Genomic DNA, 21,664 nt, shown 5'->3' on the forward strand with positions numbered 1-21,664 from the left:
TTTGACCTTTCGACCTTTGAGGCAAAAAAAAGAAGAAAAAAAAAACTTTCAAGAGAATATCTATTAGGTTACACATGTATGCATACACCAAGTGTAAAAAAAAATAACCCTGCTGGCATTGCATGATAGGAGGGAAATAATAAAATTTTGAAGTGTTGCACTTGACCTTTGACCCCTGACCTTTGACCCCATGAACCCTACATTCTCTAGATAATCACTTCCAGTCAGTATATGTATATACTATGTTCCATGAAGATACCTTGAACAATTTTCCAAGGTATGGAGAAAAAAAAAACTTTTAATATTTTTACTTGACCTTTTGACCTTTGACCTTTGACCTCATGACCCAAACTTTCACCAGAGAATCTTAATTGGGTAATACATGTATACACTAAGTTTCAAGAAAATATCTTCAGGCATTCAATAGATATGGTGGAAATAGTGAAATTTTATGTATTTGACCCTGACCTTTTGACCTTTGACCTTTGACCTCATGACCCAAACTTTCACCAGAGAATCTTAATTGGGTAATACATGTATACACTAAGTTTCAAGGAAATATCTTCAGGCATTCAATAGATATGGTGGAAATAGTGAAATTTTATGTATTTGACCTTGACCTTTTGACCTTTGACCTTGAGCATGTGCACCCAAAAGTTGATAGGCACAACTTCACCCCCTAATACACATACATGCCAAGTTTCATTAGGATACCTCAACGGGTTTTGATAGTTACCTTGTCCACAAAATTCATTACGGACGGACGGAAGGACGGACGGACGGACGGACGGACGGACGGACAACCCGAAAACATAATGCCTCCGGCACCACTTCGTGGCGGAGGCATAAAAAAGAAAGAAGTGATAACTACAAGTCATCATTCATGATTGAATGAGGATTCCTTTATCTCCAAACCATATCAGTGCCTCTTACCCACAACTTGGGTATCAGCAATAAATCATATCATCGCTGGCCAAGCCGCTTTTGATATAAAATATCCAGTCATTACTAGTAGTCTCTCTCCACTTGAGAATACAAACATAAGTGACAACTCACAATGTTCCATGCTTTGTGTGTGCAGAACTGGATTTTGTAGCAACATTTGCTGCCAACATTTGATTTATATCCTTGAAACTATTACTTTACTAAAAACAAGCAAACAAAGAAAATTCACACGCAGCTTTTACATGAGAGGATACAACTAAATTGGAGCATCAGGCTGTGTGCTTGTGCTTGGGGGAATACATATGACAGAGGTTTGCATTTCTCAATACATGAGCTGTACTAATCAGGCAGGATTATATGTCCCTTCTTCAGATGTTTGCACCCCTCTTCTACTTGTTGGGTACAGTGACAGATCATGTTCTTATTCCTCTTTTTTGGCACCTCCCTCTCTCTTTCTGTCCTTGGGTCTATCTTCTGTATACCTCTTACCCCCACCACCACCACCACCACCACTTCCGCCTCCTCCGCCTCCTTTACCAGTGTTTCTGTCTCGATCTCGATCACGGTCTCTGTCTCTATCTCGAGGTTTATCACTTCCTCTACCACCACCACCACCTGCACCTCCTCCCCCACTGCCCCCTCCTCTTCCTCCTCCTCCTCCTCCTCCTCCTCCACCTCCTCCGCCTCTGTCCCTGCCTCGATCCCTACCGCCATCTCTCTCTTTATCTCCTCTTCTACTTCCATCTTTGCCTTGATCTCTCTTGCCCCTGTCTCTACCCCCTCCTCCTCCACCTCCTCCTCCACCCCCTCCTCTTCCGGAGTCCGACCTATCACTCTTCTCTCCTCCTGTGAGGGAGGAGCTGCTGCTTCTCCTCAGTAACTCTGGCCTGTCCTCCTTCCCCTCACTAGACTTGGACGAGTCAGCATCCCGGCCCTCCTCCCTCTTCCGGCCAGCTGACCGCTGACCTGGTTGGTAAAGTGCCATTGCAGGACGATCCTGTACAAAATTGGCGGGGGGGGGGGGAGGGAGATAATGGAAAGAAAAAGATAATGGTTCACTCAAACTTTTATCCTTCAGATTTATGCATTCATTCACAAGGCAATTTCTGCTTGGTTGATGCCATTTGGAGACAACTGCTAATTGACTACTGCTAGTTTCCTTGGATGAACCACCAGGGGATGGTACAGTATTGTACGTCCATATTCCAGAATGTTTGGATACGGCTTCTTCACCATATTTGCTCTCTCCTCTTTGTAAGGTATAAAGTACTGTATGAGAATTTACATGCGTGAGATCTGAATCTTGCATGCATGCTGGACTTTCACGTTATGTCCCATCAGATGGACCTAATTTCTTTGCCTCCTACAAGGAGGATGGGTATAATAACAATGCAACATTGCTAAGCTGGTCTCACTAGAGTGTTAGGCAAACATGCTACCAAATTTCCCTCATTCCAAGGTACATCTGTAGGGAAAAAAATGTCGTTATGGTGACTGGTATGCCTCCGTCATAAAGCATGATATTCCTAATACTGTAGGTCTATAGTACATCTTGACAATGTGTGATGACAGTTTCACCTAATTTTAACCTGGCCTTTGACCCTTGAACCTATGACCATAAGATTCACAAGAGAATCACTGTCAGGCAGAACATGCGTAAATATGTACTAAGTTTCACGATGATACCTTAAGCCACTTACGAGATATGGGGGAAAAAGTGAAAATCAGCACTTTCAATTGATCTTTAACCTTTTGACCTTTGACCTTTTTTGCTTCCTAGAGAATCTCTATTGGGTAATACATGTATACACCAAGTTTAAAAAAAAATCCTACAGGTATTGCATAAATATGAGGGAAAAGGTGAAGTTTTGAAGAGTTGACCTTGACCTTTTAACCCTGACCTTTGACCCCCATGACCCTCAAATTCCCTTGATAATCACTGCCAGTCATTACATGCATATGTAGTATGTTTTAATGAAGATACCTTGAACGATTTCCAAGATATGGAGAAAAAAGTGAAATTTTAACATTTTCACTTGACCTTTGACCCCTTGACCTTTGACCTCATGACCCAAAACTCTAACCAGAGAATCTTTATTGGGTAGTACATGTATACATTAAGTTTCAAGAAAATACCTTCAGTCATTGCATAGACAAGGGAGAAATAGTGAAATTTTGAGCATTTGACCTTGACCTTGGACCTAGAGCATGTGCACCCAAAACTTGATAGGCACAACTTCATCCACTCATGCATATATATATATATATATATATACCAAGTCTCATTAGGATTCCTCAAACGGTTTAATTAGTTACGCTGTCCACAAAATTCATTACAGACGGACTGACAGAAGGACGGACGGACGGACGGACAGACGGAAGGACGAACAACCCGAAAACATAATGCCTCCGGCACCACTTCGTGGCAGAGGCATAAACTAGAAATGTCGCTACAGCGACTGGTGTATGCCTCCGCCATAATACATGGTTCTTCTAATAGGTCTATAGTACAATGTCTTGACAATGTGTGATGACAGTTTCACACAATTGGCAAAATATTGAAATGACAGGTTTGCCACAAATGTGCTGAATGTTCACTTTCCTAGAACTAGGTTCAATTGGATGAATGATTAAAATTTCAGAGTGCAGGTACATTGTATTTGGGGGAACTGATGATTTTCACTTGACTTTTGACCCTTTTACAAGTTTATGCATTGAGTAATTTTCAAGGTATTGAGAAAAAGTATAATTTCAGTATCAAATGGTAAAATAGTATTATCGAAACCTGGCCTTTGACCTTTGACCCCACAGTTCCAAAGAGAATCACTGTTAGGTAGAACATGCATAAATATGTAAGTTTCATGACAATACCTTGAGTTATTTTTGAAATATGGAGGAAAAAGTGCAATTTAGCACTTTCACTTGACCTTTGACCTTTTGGCAAGAAACTTCCCACAGAATATATATTGGGTTATACATGCATACATCAAGCTTTAAAAAAATCCTTCAGGCATTGCATAAATATAAGGAAAGTAGTTATATTTTGAGGAGTTGACCTTGACCTTTGACCCCTGACCTTTGACCCATGACCCCCAACTTCCCTAGATAATCACTGCCCATCGGTACAAGCATATATACTAAGTTCCATGAAGATACCTTGAACCATTTGCGAGATATGGAGAAAAACATGAAATTTCAATTTTTTTTCTTCACAAAATAACCTGTGACCTTTGACCTTTGACCCTGTGACCCTAAAATCCACACAAAGTATTATCCCCCAAGGATATACCCTCACACCAAGTTTGATGCAAAACCGCCACACGGTTCTTGAGATATCGCCAAAAACAAAACGGGACGGACGGACGGACGACCCGAAAACATTATGCCTCCGGCCACTTCGTTGGCGGAGGCGTAAAAATCAATCTTTGAGACAAATGAAACTATTTTTTACAACAAGATTTTGTCCCATCAGTTCCTCCTATGATGAGAGCCTACAGTATGTCTTATTTCCACTAACATGTACATTCATCACTAATATGCATTAAGATAACAAGCCTGTAACAGTTTATAGATGATGCAACTACAGTGGACTCCCATTATAACAAAGGCTTCGGGACTGGCAGTTTTCTTTCGTTATATTGAAATTCCATTATAACTGAACAAATAAACAATAAAAATACATACAGCTGGTAATGTTACAGCCTGAATTTTTATTTCATTGTAACCAGAATTTCGTTATAACCGTGTTGGTTATAACAGGAGTGCACTGTATGAATAAAGTTTGAATGAAGATAGCATCTTCCTACCTTGTTCCTGATACGCTGTGGCTTTTTGTCATCCCCTTTATCACCCATCTCCTTCCTCCCCGCATCCCGCGACTGCGATGTTGACGACGTCGTCGAGGAAGAGGAGTCGTCTCTCTTGGCGTCATCCCTCCTGTCTCTGGTGCCGGCGCCTCTCCCCTCCCCCTGTCTGCCACCCTGTCTGTCAACGTGTTTGTCGGCCTCTCTCTCTCCCTGCCTGCCGTCCCTCTTGGCGCTCCCTTCCCCACGCTGGTCTCTGCTGCCGGAGTCTCTCTTCTCCCTCCTGCTGGAGCTGCTGACATCTTGCCGGTCATCTGGCCCCCTCCTGTCCCTCCCCTTGCCCCCATCCTGGTTCCTCTCCCTCCCGTGGTCCGAGTCGCGGCGCGTTCTGCCGCTGTCGCCTCTCTTGTCATCCCTGGTCCCTTGTGACCTCGGCGCAGCACTGATGACGTAAGACAAGGACAAATTTGACTCATGAATGCATGGAAAAAAATTTACCACGAAACTCTACCCACAGTCGACACATATGTACAACAATATTACATATTTGATGAATGGACTAAAGATATCCTGATTGACCTTATCATTTCCTTTATCATATAATTTCCTCTATTATTTTGTGTTAAATGTACAGTACAGTGTATCCCTTTGCAATGTTTACTCTGGTTTTTGTTTCATGCTTGTAATGTTTATGATATACATATCATAAACATGATATGCTGATATCCTATGCTCTTTACCTGGTTAAATGAAGAATAATAATAATAATGATGATAATAATGATGATGATGATGATGATGATGATGATGATGATGATGATGATGATGATGATGATAATAATAATAATAATAATAATAATAATAATAATAATAATAATAATAATAATAATAATGATGATGATAACAATAATAATAATAATAATAGTAATAATAATAATGATAATAATAACAAATGCTCTACCAAACATGCATTCTTACTTCTCATTCTTGGCTCTGTCTCTTGCTCTGTTGTCCTCTTGCTGTGATCCCCTGTTCCTATCTCGGTCCCTATCTCTGTCCCTGTCCCTGTCCCGGTCCCTGTCCCGGTCCCGATCTCTCCTCCCGCCTCTAGAGTCTTCATGCTTTCCTCCACTCTTCTCGTAGTCCCTTGAACTGTCAGTCCTCCCAGCATCACTTCTCCCTCTAAAGAAGGCAACACAGATGCCACATTGCTTAGACATTACGTCATGCATGTTGTCTGTCCGAGACAAGTTGTAGTTTGCACAGTTCTAAGATTATCGTACCTTATTCCTACGGGGCAGCATGTGTATATCTGGGAAACTCCTCACTGTCTTGTACCTTCCATGTGCACATAATATGTAGTTTCTCCAATTACGAGCTTATTCTACACATCCCAATATGATACAAACAGCAATATGTATGATTCTGCAAATTTTTAGCGAATAATCATCCCATGTATGTCTCCATAGTGACACTAAATATGCACAGTTTTTCTCTGAAAAGCATGAGATTTGTAATTAATCATGACAACCCAGTTCATGTGTAAACTTTTAACTTTTCTCCTTTGAAACAGACTTTGCATATGAAAATGATGCATTGGACACTGCTTGTCAATGCCGATACTGGTATTTCACCAGTGCACAGAATACACCTTGGCAGACATAATATGAGTTCTATTCTGTTTATGGTGTTACAAAGGTCAAAGAACAGCCTACCTTGAGTCTCTGTCACTTTGATTCTTATTTGACTGGACACTCTGGGCTTGATCCCTCTTCTTGTCGCGGCCCGCATCCCGATTCTTGTCCCTCTCCCGTTCCCGGTTTCTTTCCCGGTCTCTGTCCCTCTCCCGGTTCTTCTCTTTCTCCCAGTCCCGGTCCCGGTCCCGGTCCTTTTCTCGCTCTCTGGGCTTGTCGTGATCTCTGTCTCTGCCCCTCTCTTTCTCTTGTCGAGCTTCACTACCTTTAGCAGGACTGGCATCTGGCTTATTCTCTGTCACTGGTTTCTTCAGTAGCTTCACGGTTCACATGAATTTGAAAAACAATAGCACAGTCAACTGGCACTGAATAATATCACTCATAAACAAAATCTCTTCATAGTCCAAGAGCATTAGGTCAAAATAGGCTCAAACCTGGACATTTTTGGTAACAAGCTGATTTGTTTTCAGGATAGGTCCAGAAATATGTCTAGAATAACATACTAAAAGTCCTCGTAAATCCTCCTTGAGCGTTTTCCGCAATCCAAGATGGCGTCCATCTTATTTCTTATAACTTTTCAACCACAGAACACAAATCCAAAATTTCAATGTCAAAATATATGTTTTGAAGCATGAGGAACTCATTAAAATACATATTAAGAGATATCGATGCACACAAATACTGTAATCCAAGATAGCGTCCACAATGGCCGCCATTTCCGGAAGTGCTTATAAATTTTCAACCAGGTAACCTAAATACAAAAATTTAATGTCTATATGTTTTTAAGGATGAAGAACTCAATAAAATACATATTAAGAGATGTTGACACACACAAGTGCCATAATCCAAGATGGCGTCCAAAATGGTCACCATAACCTGAAATTCTTATGACTTTTCAAACAGATAACCCAAATAACAAAAAAATAAATAAATAAACATCTAATGGAGATTGTCTTTAATGAGTTTGAGGTGACAAAAAAATGATGTCAAGTATCAAAACTCAATGCAATCGTAAAATTTGCTTTGTGTTTGCTCTGTGTTGTGAGCTGCTCAGGTACAGCCCTGTCACAATTTATACAGCGTATGGGCTTTGTATAGTTAGTGTACAGTGTATTCACAAGTGTATGCACAGCCCTGTCACATCATTATCGCAGCAAGTCATGACAGGTACTCTTTGTGGTCTTGGACTTGGGACTTGGACTTGGACTTGGACTTGGGCCCCTGGGCCCCCGAGCCCCTGGGCCCCTGGGCCTCCTGCCCCCTAGGGCCCCCGGCCCGGGCCCCTGCCCAGGGCCCTGTGGGCTTTGGGCCCCTGGCTCCGGGCTTAGGCCCCTGGCCATGGGTCCGGCCATGGGCCGGCCTTGGGCCCCCAGCCCTACTGTACATTGTCTATGTGTACCCAAACTTGTCTGCACACATAATTACAAATAATTTCAAATAAGTACAAATAATACCACGTCCTCTAAATGCTTATTACAGACTACTAATACTGCACATATGAATATGAGATATTATATGTTATGGTGTAATGTATAATATTGTGTATATGTGTGTATATATATGTATATGTATATGTGTATGTATGTATATGTATATATATAAGTATGAGTAGCGAGCGAGTAGCGCGAAACGGTAAATTCACGGTTTTTGTAAGCATCAAGCAATATTTATGGCATTTCTTCCTTAATACTAACTGGCCATTTTGGTTCGCACTTGCATTCCTGAGGATTTGAATCTTGTCACAATTCACTTCTGTAACCTAAAAATATCTAAGTGTACTTTTCAGGTCAAAACAATGCGTGGCACCAAATCCTGGATTGCACTTAGCTTTCTATTCATTACAAAACAATAGACGCCTTTCAACGAGGGACGCCTCGAGACGCATCAGGAGGGTAGATTGCAAAGGAGCTTATTTTGCGCGACGGCCACCAGGTAAGCGCCTTTTCGTACATGCAGTCACGCAGTCTAAACTAGTGATTCTACACCATCGCTAACAGTCGCTGGGCATCCTTTGACGTCGGAAATTGAAAGAAATTTGCGGAAGCATCGTACCGCGTCGCTCTCCACCTCTACTTTACCAGGTGTGTCTAATTATACGTTTTTAAGGACGAAGAACTCAATAAAATACATATCAAGCCATATTGACGCACACAAGTACCATAATCCAAGATGGCGTCCAAAATGGTCACCATTTCCTGAAATTCTTATAACTTTTCAACCAGGTAACCCAAATAAAGAAATTAACATCAATGTCTGAATAAGTGTTTTTAAGGATGAATAACTGTTTTTAAGGATGAAGAACTCAATAAAATACATTTTAAGAGATGTTGAGGCACACAAGTACCGATTAAACCGCTCAAGCTCTTCCCAAAATACAAAATGGCGTGCAAAATGGCATGCAGTAACAATTTTTCATGTCACAATTATGTAAATAAATATCAGTAAGGTGTATAAGAATCTTTTTGTAAAAATAGTTCCTTTGTGTAAAGTAAACTAGGAAAAACATTTGAATGTTAAAATCAAGGAGTGTGTCTTTGTTACGAGAGAAATATTTCACCATTAGATTTGTTGCTAAACAGACAGCCAAGTAGAAGGCAATATCTTTTACCACACGGTTTATTTTCATCACCTCAAACACATGAGATGAAAATTTAGTGCTATCCTTTTATTTTTTTATTACCAACGCATTTGATGTCTACCATGAGGTGAGTTCCATTTGAAACCATCAGTTATAATTTAGGAAGTAACAACAATTCTTTTACGTGTCTGTGTTACATACATATTCAAAATTATTGTCTACATGTGCTACAAAATAATGTGTAATTTATCACATGACAGTGAATTTCTTCAGTGCAGTATATGGCTCCACTTAAAAACATAGTGTTTAGATTATCTTATTCAATTCATCTAGATTAGATAAAATTATGTAATAGATAGAAATCAGAGAATATGACACTTGTATAGTTATTGGTACATGGAGGAGGGATATTCCCCTCCCACAGGAGGGATTTCTTTTTTTACTTGAAAGTGAAACATATCGTGCAAACGTTTTTTGGTATTGAATTGTTTCCATCAAAGAGTAAGAAAAATATAAAGTAGTATTCAGGGAAACAGGCAACGGGAGGGTGTGGAAGAGGGATTCCCCCACCCCCAGCATGAGAAAGATTTTGCATTTTCAGACTTGATATCCAGACATCTGATGCCCTATTGGTGAAATATTAGATTTTTGTTTCAATCAAAAAAAAAAGGGAAAAAATATAATACTCATGGAAGTGTGCGGTCATAGGGTTGCCCGTTCCCATATGAGGGAAATTTTTGTATTTTCTGATCTGTTGCACCCATTTGGTGAAATATCCGATATTTGTTTTCTATTTAAAAACATTAGGAGAAATATACAATTATTACGGAAAGTGTCAGGGAGGGGAGAGTGTGGGTGGAGAATACTCCTTCCCATACGATGGAGATTTTGGCATTTTCCAATTTGAAATTCAGAGATTTAGGGCACTCTTTTGGTAAAACATTGTTATTTCTTTTTGTCATGTAAGTAAGAAAATATATATTTATGGAAATATGAGGGGGAGTTGTATGAGGTGAAGCACCCTCCCACAAAAGGGAGATTTTTTTGTTTTTCAGACCTAAAAATCTCGGGGTTTATGCTGCGCACTGTTGATGAAATTGTAGATTTTTGTTTCTATTAAAAGTGTAAGTAGAATAAAGACTATTACATTCAAGGCAATGAGCGAGTGCAGGATGGTGGGGGGGGGGGCGGAGGACCCCTTTCGACTAGAGGGAGTTCTTGCATTTTTATGATCATCATTAAACAGTGCACGCTTTGTGTCATATTGAGAAAATTGTCCATCCTCAAAGAGTAGATAACTCATAGCCTCAGTTACAGTATCCCTAACCCCTCCAACACGAGGGAGCTTTTACACTTGAATTGAAATGAAAATAATTATATTATTTGCACTAAGTTGATGTAATAATCAATTATAGGAATTGTTAATCAAAGGGGTATTTAATTTATATCGGGGAAGTGAGTGGTGGAAGGGTTAGAAATTGCAAATCACCCTCCAATATGAGGTAACTAACTTTTGCATTTTGTAAGTGAAGGATCTGGTGAACACTTTTTAATGACATACTTGGAAATTTGTCAATCTCAAAAGTGTACAAAGTCTGTGGAAACAGGCTGAGCGAGGGATGTTTTGCATTTTTATGATTGCAATTCAATGACAAAGTGTATATACTTCAGGATGAATATTTGGAAAATAATGATTGTACAGGCCATCCTGGTTACATAGGTTACATAGTTGCAGGGTTATGAGAAAACAGGAAATGGTGGCCATTTGGACACCATTTTTCATTTCTGAAAGTGCTTAAGTGCTTTGAGTGTGTTTCAAAATCTCTGAATAAGTATTAGATTTGGTTCCTTGTCACTCAATTCATATATTTTGACATTCCAAGTGTGTACAGGGGAAATCTGTTTTGCAAAATCATGAGAAAAAAAAAAAAAATCAAGAAATGGCGGCCATTTTGGACACCACCTTGGATTACGGTACTTGCGTGCTTCAACAACTCTTAGTATGTACTTTATTGAGTTCTTAACGCTTAAAAACATATATTTAGACATTTAAATTTTGTATTAGGGTTACCTGGTTGAAAAGTAATAAGCATTTCCGGAAATGGCGGCTATTTTGGACACCATCTTGGATTACGGTACTTGTGTGCGTCAGGACTTTTAGTATGTTATTCCAGACATTTTTCTGGGCCTATCCTAAAAAATCAGCTTGTTACCAAAAGTGTCCAGGTTAAAACTAATACTCTTGGATTATCAGTGCATCCAAAGAATGCAGGTATACCAAAGAACTAATGATGTCAGAGAATAAGGAGGAGGGAACATAAAACAAACTTTCCCAAGGAACTTTATGCAGTTTTCTGAGCAAACCTGGAATACTAGGTATGGTGCTTGAAAATGTCTGCACACAACTTTTCTAACATTAGCAAGCAGTGCATTGTTTGTTGATATGTACATACACCTGACTTGATGTTACTGGCTCTAAAACTTGCCTGTCGCAAGCTGTCAGAGGTCGGTCAACTAATACTGGCTATGCATTTAGTATAATTGGTCGGTATGACCTCAGTTTGACATCTACAAAGAGTTACTGTAAAACTAGAAATTTTCAGGTGCATGAAACTTTCAAGAATTTAAAGCCCAAACAAAGTTCTGGTATGCCTGCAAAAGTTGTCAAATTTTGCTCCAAAATGTGAACGTATGCCTAGGAAATGTGCGGAATAACGCTGTAATAACAAGATATTCGATGGGTAAGGACGAAAATGGGATATATTAACCAAAAACATTCAGTCTCGGAACTTACCCGAACGGGGTCAGGCTAGACTCGGACTCGGGGATAACTCGGCCTCGCTTTGCTTGACGGCGGGATGAGTTGTACTGCTACTGGTAATGGTTTTCCCTCTGGATTGTACAGTACTATGCATACTGGAGCGGCCTGTATAAACTACATTGTAGCGTTCTGGCTACTCGCAGTAATGGTCCGAGTTGTTACAACACGCGCATCAAAAACCTCTTTGGCGCGCATGCAAAATTTAATAGTGTGCGCCTCTCAAGCACCTCTAAAAACAATCAAAGACAATTGATAAACAACAACAAAAACTTCAAAGACCGCGCGTCTCAGCAACTGAGGTGATGTGCGTATTATAAAGCGTCTTTGCTAGTAGGTTTGAGGACCGCGCGCTGTCCATTTGTTTTGTACAGGATTAGCACGCACTTTCCTGTCTGCTCAGTAAGGCCTCGTTTGGCCGGTGCCCGTAGTATTATAGAGTACTGATGAACATGGCGATCACGAACTGTGTGTGTAAATTGTCTGAAATAAGGTCGAGTTTTCCCTGAGACCGAGTTAGTCTGGAGCCTTCTGGAATAAAAGTCGGTTTACCGACTTTTATTATTTTTCTCAAAATACTCCAAAACGACTCATCATTCCGGCAAACCGCGTCAGCCAGGTAAGTTTCTTTGTAGACTCTTTCGATATATTGCAAGCAAATATGAAATGGTGCCAGACGGGTTCTCAAGCCCTTACCAGAACTTAGTTTTCACTTTAATAGCAAGGAGCCAAGATTGGCGAAAATAAAATGCATGCAGTAAGTGTTTGTCTACACGATGCATTGACTGCTAGTGGTGATGCACAAAAGTTTCATGCCGCAAAAAGGCCCCTGACTCCAATTTGCAAAAGTTTCACGCCACAAATGTTTCTGGTTACAAGTATACTCGTCGTGTGCTCTAGGTGTCATCTGATAAGTTATTCTTACCGTTATCTTCGGCTCTGACTTCACTTGCCCTTTGTCGCCCTCCTCCTTGCCCTTCCCGGATTTCTCTTTCTCCTTGTCCCGTCTCTCCCTCTCCTTCTCTCGCTCCCGGCGTCTCTTCTCTTCCTCCTTTTTCCTCCGCTTCTCCTCTTCAACCTTCAGACGTCGTTCCTTCTCCTTGCGCTTTCGCTCCTCCCTGGCCTCTTCTCTCGCTTTCTGACGGAGGCAAAGGGACATTTGGGAAGAGAAGGTGTTTCAATTTGACTGAACTGGTAATGGCGGACAGATCAAAGGCATTATTTACCATTTGCAGATTAACCAAAAACCGAGCTTTAGTGCTTCAAAATAGTTCTACAATGTGAGTTCAGGATGGAAATAACCAATGTAAGAATGTTGATCTGTACAATCAATGTCAAGTATTGTTAAACATGCAAAATGTGATCAATAGTTATAATAAAATTGTTTCTAGAATAAACAGTCTACAGTTGTGATTCCTGGAAAAAAAAAACTATTATATCTCCCTATACTTAGGCTTTAATGTGAAATTTTTATACGGTAGAATGCTTTGTGATACAACAGACCTACACATATGTGATATGTGTGATAACTCAAAAGATTTTTTTTTTTTTAATCACTGCTCCCAATAGTAAACAGTACCTTCAAGGCATGGAAATGCCAAAGGAGTCTTTGGCAGCAAAAAATCTCGCAATGAAAGTGGATGAAAAAATACCAAAATATCTAGAATTGGCCAAAGCCTTGACATTTGTTACTCAAATGTTGTTTACTTGTTGCAATTGCAACTCATTATATGACATTATATACTTGTACTGCAAACTGTGTTTCCCCCTCCCTCTTTACACAAAATTACAGATTATACTTTTGTATGATTTCAATTCAATTCACTTTATTGATAATCATAAAAACAGAGAAGAAGAAGAAGACAAAAGATTGAAATGTCAATACCATTTAAAAGAGACTCTAATGAATAGTGTATGAAGACCCATTTACATTGGCAAAAGCCTAATATAATGAAATAAAAAGACAATACAAAAACAGAGGTGTTTGAATTGATCATTGACACTGGAAGAGAAACCATATAAGAGCTTCAGACTCTGCTTGCCATTGGGGTTTATGGAACAAAGTGCAGATATGGGATTTAACATTGCAACATGAATTAGCGCACAGAAGCTCCTAACAGGCATTGAGTGTAAACAAAAGTAGCTATGGATTCTTGCACAAAATACACACAGTCGGGAAAATCATGACAAAAAAACGAAGAAAAAAAAACTATTCAAGGAATCAGATGTTTTATTGTTGTGCACTGAGCTAGCATTTACACAGGCAAAAAAGGCCAGTGGAGTCATCGAAAAAAGAAAAAAATATCACATAACACCAACAGAATTTCCAATATGGATCTTTCACAAAACTTTTAGGTAGTTGCTAAGTAATTTCTTTCAAAAAACAAACTAGAATATGAATACAAAAGTGCTTATCATTAACCATGTAAGAACCATTACATGGCATTAAAGTCAATTTCATTTCAAATTAGCTCACAAGAAAATTCGTCATTTAACATACAAAGCATAAATGGAACTAGCAAAAATTTACATTGACATAATTCCCTACATTGAATTGAATTCCAGAACAATTATTGTTCATGATGTAAGGAATAAATGTTTGAAAACACTTACTATTTTTTCAAGCCTCTTTTGCTTCAGATACTCAATTAGAGGTGTGATGACTTTTCCTGCACGAGAGAGAAAAAAAGGCAGCACATCAGGAGACAAAAACAAGAATAACATCGCCATATCCAATAATACGCACAGTGAGATGTCATGTTGAAAGATGCCTTTTCATTATTTTCTCTATAAAGTCCATTTTTTTCACCTGTCTGACCTGTCTGTTGGACCAGCAGGTACCCAGTTTTACCATGTTTTACTGGTCCATTCCTGAAAAAGTAACTGGTCCGACAGTGATTTTTTTCTGGTCAGGGACTGTCGGACCAGTGCCAGTGTGCAGCCTTGATTTATGGACATGAGCTCACTTTCTAAATTTACCACAATGTTGGAGTATCATGAATGTAAAATATGCTGAATTTGACAGTTCCTCACACTGTGCAATATCAAGAGAATTAGTGCAAAAGAGAGAGATAGAGAAAATAACACTGTAATAGGGGTAGTCAGCTGTTAATGATTTGCCCCCCAAAAGTAAAACTATGTCCAGATCTCTTTTAACATGTAATTTGTGAAGTGAATATTCCTTGAATTCAAAAGAAAAAAAATGCAATGGCTTTCACAACAATGCCATATCTCACCTTCACTTTTGTTCTTGGACTCTATTTCTTCTAAGAGTGTCTCAGCACTTGGAAGTTGCTCAACCTCAGCAGACAAGGTCTCTAAAAACTTCTTGTAGTCAGCATCTGTGAGAACATACAAAAACAACCTTCAGAGAAATCGTACATACTTACAGAGGAATCTAATAACTCTTTAAACTTGTAATTTCCAACCATCTGAGTCATATCTGTGCAATATTAGAAAAAAAAAAAGGAAAATGCCTAGAAAATAAAAAGAAGCTCTGATAAGAAATAGCAAATGGCACCACATTACCTGACTAACAAGCTGCAATGTGTTAAAGACCACACACTCACTAGGAACAGATGTAGACAAGTATTTACAAGCAATGAAGTAATTTCATCATAACAATCTCTGTTTGCTTGTTTGCTCATCTTTTACACAACAAAATCGACCACAATAAACATCACATCCAAGCTAACAAGGAAGCTATTCCAGGGTCATTAGAGGATACCACAATCATGACATAACATACCGTTATCAATATGCAAACATTTGTCACTTTCATTGTGTGCAAAGTTTGCTCGCATCTCTGCTAGTTTGTTGATCATTCATGTGATTGCATGAAAATATGTAAGAGCAATGTGCATCTTGTATTTCTATTTTTGTTCTCTTTTCAAATTGTCAAAATCAAAAGCATAAATTGGAATTGAAATCTGTGCAACTTAACATATAGATATCACAATACAATTGATGACATCATGATATCAAAATATCAAAGGTTTATCACCAATTCATCAGAATTAAGTCAGCTGTCTAACTGAAACCATACAATCTGCTTTTACCTTCTTCCAATGTACCACAGCGGGCATCTGGCTTCCTTCCAGAAGTCTTTGGTGTCTTTTGGTAAGGTGCAAACTCCACAACGGCTGGATAACTTGTATCTGCATGAATGGGATATATGGACACTATGAATGGAGGTATGAACATTTCATCAGTGATTAGCATACTATTCTGCCTGTCTAGACAGTAATTGCTAGAATGTGCAGTGAGGGAAAAGGAAGAATTAACTTGCTATAACGTGACCACACATGTCTCAAGGTTGCGACTGAAATTAATCCCCCCCCCCCAAAAAAAAAAAAAAAAAAAAAAAAACCCACACATTTTAAGCTCTAGATGAATGTAACTTGCATAAATGCTTTACATTCCTTTGCTCTGTTAAAAGATCTCATTTGAAAAAATCATTTTAAGAAATGCTAATTTTCACATTATAGCCTCATCATGGTCTTAAAACTTGTATGCAAAATTCAACTCCTCTTTATTACTCCAAGAAATGAGATCCATGTTCAGATGTTACATATACTGCAAATTGACACATACACACACACACAAAATGAAACTTATCAACAAGGACATATCTTGTAAAGCATACTGTAAAAGTAGAAATTTTTGCGATGTTGAAATTTTTGCACATTTCGCACAACTAGAAACTATGTGCAAAAATAAAAGCATGCAAAATTTTTTCCTTGCCATATGTTTCAGTACTTGATGTCTTGATTCCGCGAAATTAAAAACATGTGAAACTCTTCTTACCTGGCTGAGAGCGAAAGATTAGTTGTGCAAAAATATTCATTTTTACAGTATCCCATTTACAGTATCCCACAACCTCTATCCTGACCTCAATCTTAGTAACTCACCTTTGGTATCTGTGAACTCATATCCATCCCACAGGTCTCTGAAGGGGATAATGTCTTCTTCCTTGCTGAAATTGATATATGCTCTGCAGTAAGCATGTTGTCCTAGACTGTTGTCATAGCAGAGAGGAGGAAAACAAAAGGAAGATCAACTTAGCATTAGCACAAAGAGAGCTCACAGTGATTTATTATCACTTATCTGAGGTACAGTCAGACCTTTCTCATCCTGCCTCCCTTTATCTGGATTTCTCTATTATTTGGATCACGCGATCTTGGCATAATTTAAAAAAAAAAAAAAAAAAAAATCTAATAATCACTGGGAAAAGGGAGATTTCATATTGAAACAAAATTCCTACACACACTCACATGAAATTATATCATTCCCAACATAATTAACATATACATTTACACACAATTTTCATCTAAATATTAATATGCATTCAGACATTAACTACCCCCAAAACAACACAAGAACATGGACATAAAACTTTTCATGAAATCTCTCATTGAGTAATTAATTATTAGAGAATTCTGAATGTAGATCACCTGACGAAGATGTGACAATGTTCACGCAAAATTGATACACTGCACACCTACATCACATATTTTTTATATATACATGAATATACCTCCTATCAGCCTTGACATAGTAGAAATATTCATTGTCTGGGAATGGCGTTACAATTTCTTTGAACTCATCCTCAGTCAGGGTGGGTGGTAAACATCGTACAACAACCTGCAAAGAAAACAGACACAAGCGTAATTACCATTCCCACGACCAGATTGAATACTTGCATGTAAATTACAAGTACAATTTTAGAAAGTATAGAAAACAAATTAGAAATACCATCAGTCAGTGAGGGATTTAGATTGTATCATGTTTAAGTTACCTTTGATGAATGTACTAAAGATTACAAAGGTCAGGGCAGGGTATTTGCTTTCATCAAACTGGATCACAAACTGTGGATGTTGACTTTCTACATTATACCAGTTTTACTGTTTGTTTAACTGCTTGCTCTGACATCATTTGAAAAGAAAGTTTATTTCACACACAATTGATATTCATAGCCAATCACCACAAATTTTAAATCAGAATATGTGTGGCTCACAAATTTGAAGAAACACTAATTAGATTCTCCTCTCTAGATCCCTTCCCCCCCCCCCCCCCATATCATATGAGTCACAAACCCATGAGGAAGACTGTTGTTTGTCATTGCTGTTGTTGTTGGTTTTTCCAGAATACTGAATATGTTGTTTTAGAATGCTATTCAAAAAAGTATACAGCCCTTCACTTCTACCTCTGCTAACCACCAAAAACTGAAAATAAGAATCACACTGACATAATTCATAATTAACACTAGAATTCTAACACTTTAAAAATTAATTAAATTTTTAATCATCTCGCGGCCCAGGCCTTCCAATGTCTATTGAATAGCTGACCTACTTTTGTATGTAAGAACGAAACGCATTGAGTTTGAGACATGGGCCATGGCTAGGGTGCAGAAATATTATTAGTGTTCAGACGTGAGAAGTTTGTTGCTTGACTGACCCCTGTCCTGACACTACCCCTGACTGCGTGCGGCTGGTTGCTTGATTTCAATGGGAATGCCTTTGTTGCTGTTGTTGTTCTCGTGTATTCATTGTCTAACATTTGTCATTAGTAATATACTAACTCAACTGTGTCACCGACACTGTCAGTGTCAGACTGCAGCTGTGTAACGTTAGACTGTAACGAGTTAGTCTGTAGCAGTGCCAGTGTTGAATGATAGTTAACTATACACAGCCCAGTCGCTGTACATGGTACGTCGCGACAGGGCTGTACGCGCGCGACCACCAACCACTAGGAGAGCGATGTAATCGTATTACGATAGCTTTGAATTTTGATACTTAACATCATTTTTGTCACCTCAAACTCAACGAGTATACTTTTCAATATTTACTCTACATCTGATGCTATCAGTATTCAAATGTACGCAATGAAACTTACCGAAATTGATCATCATATCCAGCATGTCCACACGGTACACAATCTTTCACGCCAGGCCTAACTATACACAGCCCAGTCGCTGTACATGGTACGTCGCGACGTACCGACGGTCAGGAATTGCGCCAGAAAGTGTCATTTATTTGTTCCACGGACTTATCGCAAGTGGTCTCCATGGACCCAGTGTGGCGAACTATTCTTCTGTACTAATAGAAACATGCATTTAACGTGAGTAAAGTATTCTGTTTAAAGGAGAAAAGTATACATTTTCCTAAGTTTTGTAGTTGTGTCGAGGTTCCTCACTTTGAGGCTGCATGCCGCGCTCGTCAGACGCTGTTTTCGCATAGCGTAACAGCGTCTGGTCGGGCTAAATGATAGTGAGCTCTCTGCAGAGTGGGCAATTAATTTGCTCCAAGAAATACAATTCATGAATTAAAGGGAAAGTAAACCCAAAGAGCAATGTGGATTGAGTGAAAGCAGTAATATTAATAGAGCACATCAGTGAAAATTTGAGGAAAATCGGGCAATCGATGCAAAAGTTATGAATTTTTAAAGTTTTGGTGTTGCAACTGCTGGGTAAGGAGACTACTAGAGGTTATGACGTATGAGTGGACTACAATATAAAGAAAATAAAAAGGGAATTCAATGAAAATTCATTTTTCATGAAAATTACACATTCCATCAACTTGATACTGACATATGTTAGGGGTAGCACTTATTTCCCCTGCTTTCTGAAAGCGGTTAGTCAAGAACTCTTTCATTTTGCTAGAAAAGTGAATTTTTGTGGAATTCCTTTTATATTTCCTTTATATTGTGGTCCTCTCATACGTCATAACCTCTACGGTAGTCTCCTCATCCAGCGGTTCCAACACCAAAACTTTAAAAATTCATAACTTTTGCATCAATTGTCCAATTTTCCTCAAACTTTCACTGATGTGTTCTACTAAAAACGTTACTGCTTTCACTCAATCCACATGCTTTTTGGGTTTGTCTTCCCTTTAATTACTTAAATTTAAATACAAAACCTACACTAACATCTATTATTTACAACAAAACTTTAGTATAATTACAATTAATATTTACAAATCAAGTAAATCTAATCACAGGAAGTGCCTTTGCTCAGAGTAACGTCAGACTGTCTGTCAAAACACTTATTTTTTACAGCTACACGTATTATAACTATACACAGCCCAGTCGCTGTACATGGTACGTCGCGACAGGGCTGTACGCGCGCGACCACCAACCACTAGGAGAGCGACGTAATCGTATCACGATAGCTTTGAATTTTGATACTTAACATCATTTTTGTCACCTCAAACTCATCGAGTATACTCTTCAATATTTACTCTACATCTGATGCTATCAGTATTCAAATGTACGCAATGAAACTTACCGAAATTGATCATCATATCCAGCATGTCCACACGGTACACAATCTTTCACGCCAGGCCTAACTATACACTTGAACACAGCACAGTCGCTGTACGTGGTACGTCGACGTACCATGGAATTGCGCCAGAAAGTGTCATTTTATTTGTTCCACGGACTTATCGCAAGTGGTCTCCATGGACCCAGTGTGGCGAACTATTCTTCTGTAATAGAAACATGCATTTAACGTGAGTAAAGTATTCTGTTTAAAGGAGAAAAGTATACATTTTCCTAAGTTTTGTAGTTGTGTTGAGGTTCCTCACTTTGAGGCTGCATGCCGCGCTCGTCAGACGCTGTTTTCGCATAGCGTAACAGTGTCTGGTCGGGCTACACGTATTACAGTACGCGGGACCGTTCATTGACATAATCTAGCCTACACAGGTAAGCAGTTAAAAGATGCGCTACTTGCCTTTGTTGTACGTGCTTCTTTGGGCTTTGAAGTCTTCTCTTTCGTCATATTGAAATAATTCCTGACCAGCTTCGCATCTCTGAAGTATAGAACTTTAAATTATTATCAAACAGACGCTAGAGAGTTGACATTTTACAGTCGACGCAGACGTTGGCTGGCTGACACTGCACTGTGACACGAAAAACAGACAGAGCGGTAAATTTGTTATTGTATGGTGGCGTTTAATGCTAACTCTTGCAATAAAACGTGTCTAATGAGGTATGATGATGAATTTTGAAAGAAATTGGAATTCTCGGAAAGTACGGAAGGCCTATACTAGCGGAAGGTCTTCTAAGTTTGGACTGGAAGAACATATTTCTCACCACCACAGCTCAATTTGAAGAATTAAACAGTTACTCTTGACAATTTGAAATACTTTAAATAGACGCAAAAGTTACTGTAAGACACTCCATCTTCTTCTTTTTTTTTTTCTTTTTTTTTTGGGGGGGGGGGCAATCCCTATTGGACTTGATGTTCTGGAAAATGCACTGGAAAATGTCACTATTAAAGAGATCCGCCGGAGATCCGGGAGTCATTACTGATGGGGAACCTACTTTTCAGAGGCATATCGAAGCTGCGATAAAAAACAAAACAAAACAAAACAAAACTACCAGATGTTTGGTCTCATCAAGCATTGGGGGGGGGCCCTCGCCCCGCCCCCCCCCCTTCCCCCCACACACACACTTTGTTGTTGTTGTTGTTGTTGTTGTTGTTGTTGTTGTTGTTGTTGTTGTTGTTGTTGTTGTTGTTGTTGTTGTTGTTGTTGTTGTTGTTGTTGTTGTTGTTGTTGTTGTTGTTGTTGTTGTTGACAATTGATACATAGGGTCTAACCACTTGGGGGCCCCCACTTTTTTTACCCGAAAGTACCACCAGAAAACAGAAGTTGGGCTGAAGGCTTTCCCCCTTGTTGCTGATGAAACCCGGTATTGGCGCCAAAAATATCAACTGCCCCCCCCCCCCCCCACGAAGCTCCCCAGTGATACCTTGCAAGCTATACATATCTCAAAAGCTTTATCTTTCAGCCAACGAACGGTTAGGGGGCCTAATGCTTGGAATGGTC

General features: G+C 39.1%; 1 protein-coding gene across 1 annotated transcript; it reads right to left on the reverse strand.

Annotated features, from left to right (window-relative positions):
• Positions 1–1,366: 1,366 nt before the first annotated feature.
• LOC140244353 (uncharacterized) lies at positions 1,367–20,701 on the reverse strand. Its single transcript, XM_072323996.1, has 11 exons — positions 20,566–20,701; positions 17,374–17,480; positions 16,748–16,854; positions 15,896–15,994; positions 15,074–15,178; positions 14,451–14,506; positions 12,763–12,975; positions 6,463–6,758; positions 5,726–5,929; positions 4,752–5,190; positions 1,367–1,942 (listed from the first exon to the last, which is right to left on the reverse strand). The coding sequence occupies exons 1-11, from the start codon at positions 20,611–20,613 to the stop codon at positions 1,367–1,369; spliced, it is 2,250 nt and encodes a 749-aa protein (XP_072180097.1). The 5' UTR covers positions 20,614–20,701.
• Positions 20,702–21,664: the final 963 nt, after the last annotated feature.

The sequence above is a fragment of the Diadema setosum genome, chromosome 21, assembly GCF_964275005.1.
Source record: "Diadema setosum chromosome 21, eeDiaSeto1, whole genome shotgun sequence".
In the NCBI taxonomy this organism is placed as follows: domain Eukaryota; kingdom Metazoa; phylum Echinodermata; class Echinoidea; order Diadematoida; family Diadematidae; genus Diadema; species Diadema setosum.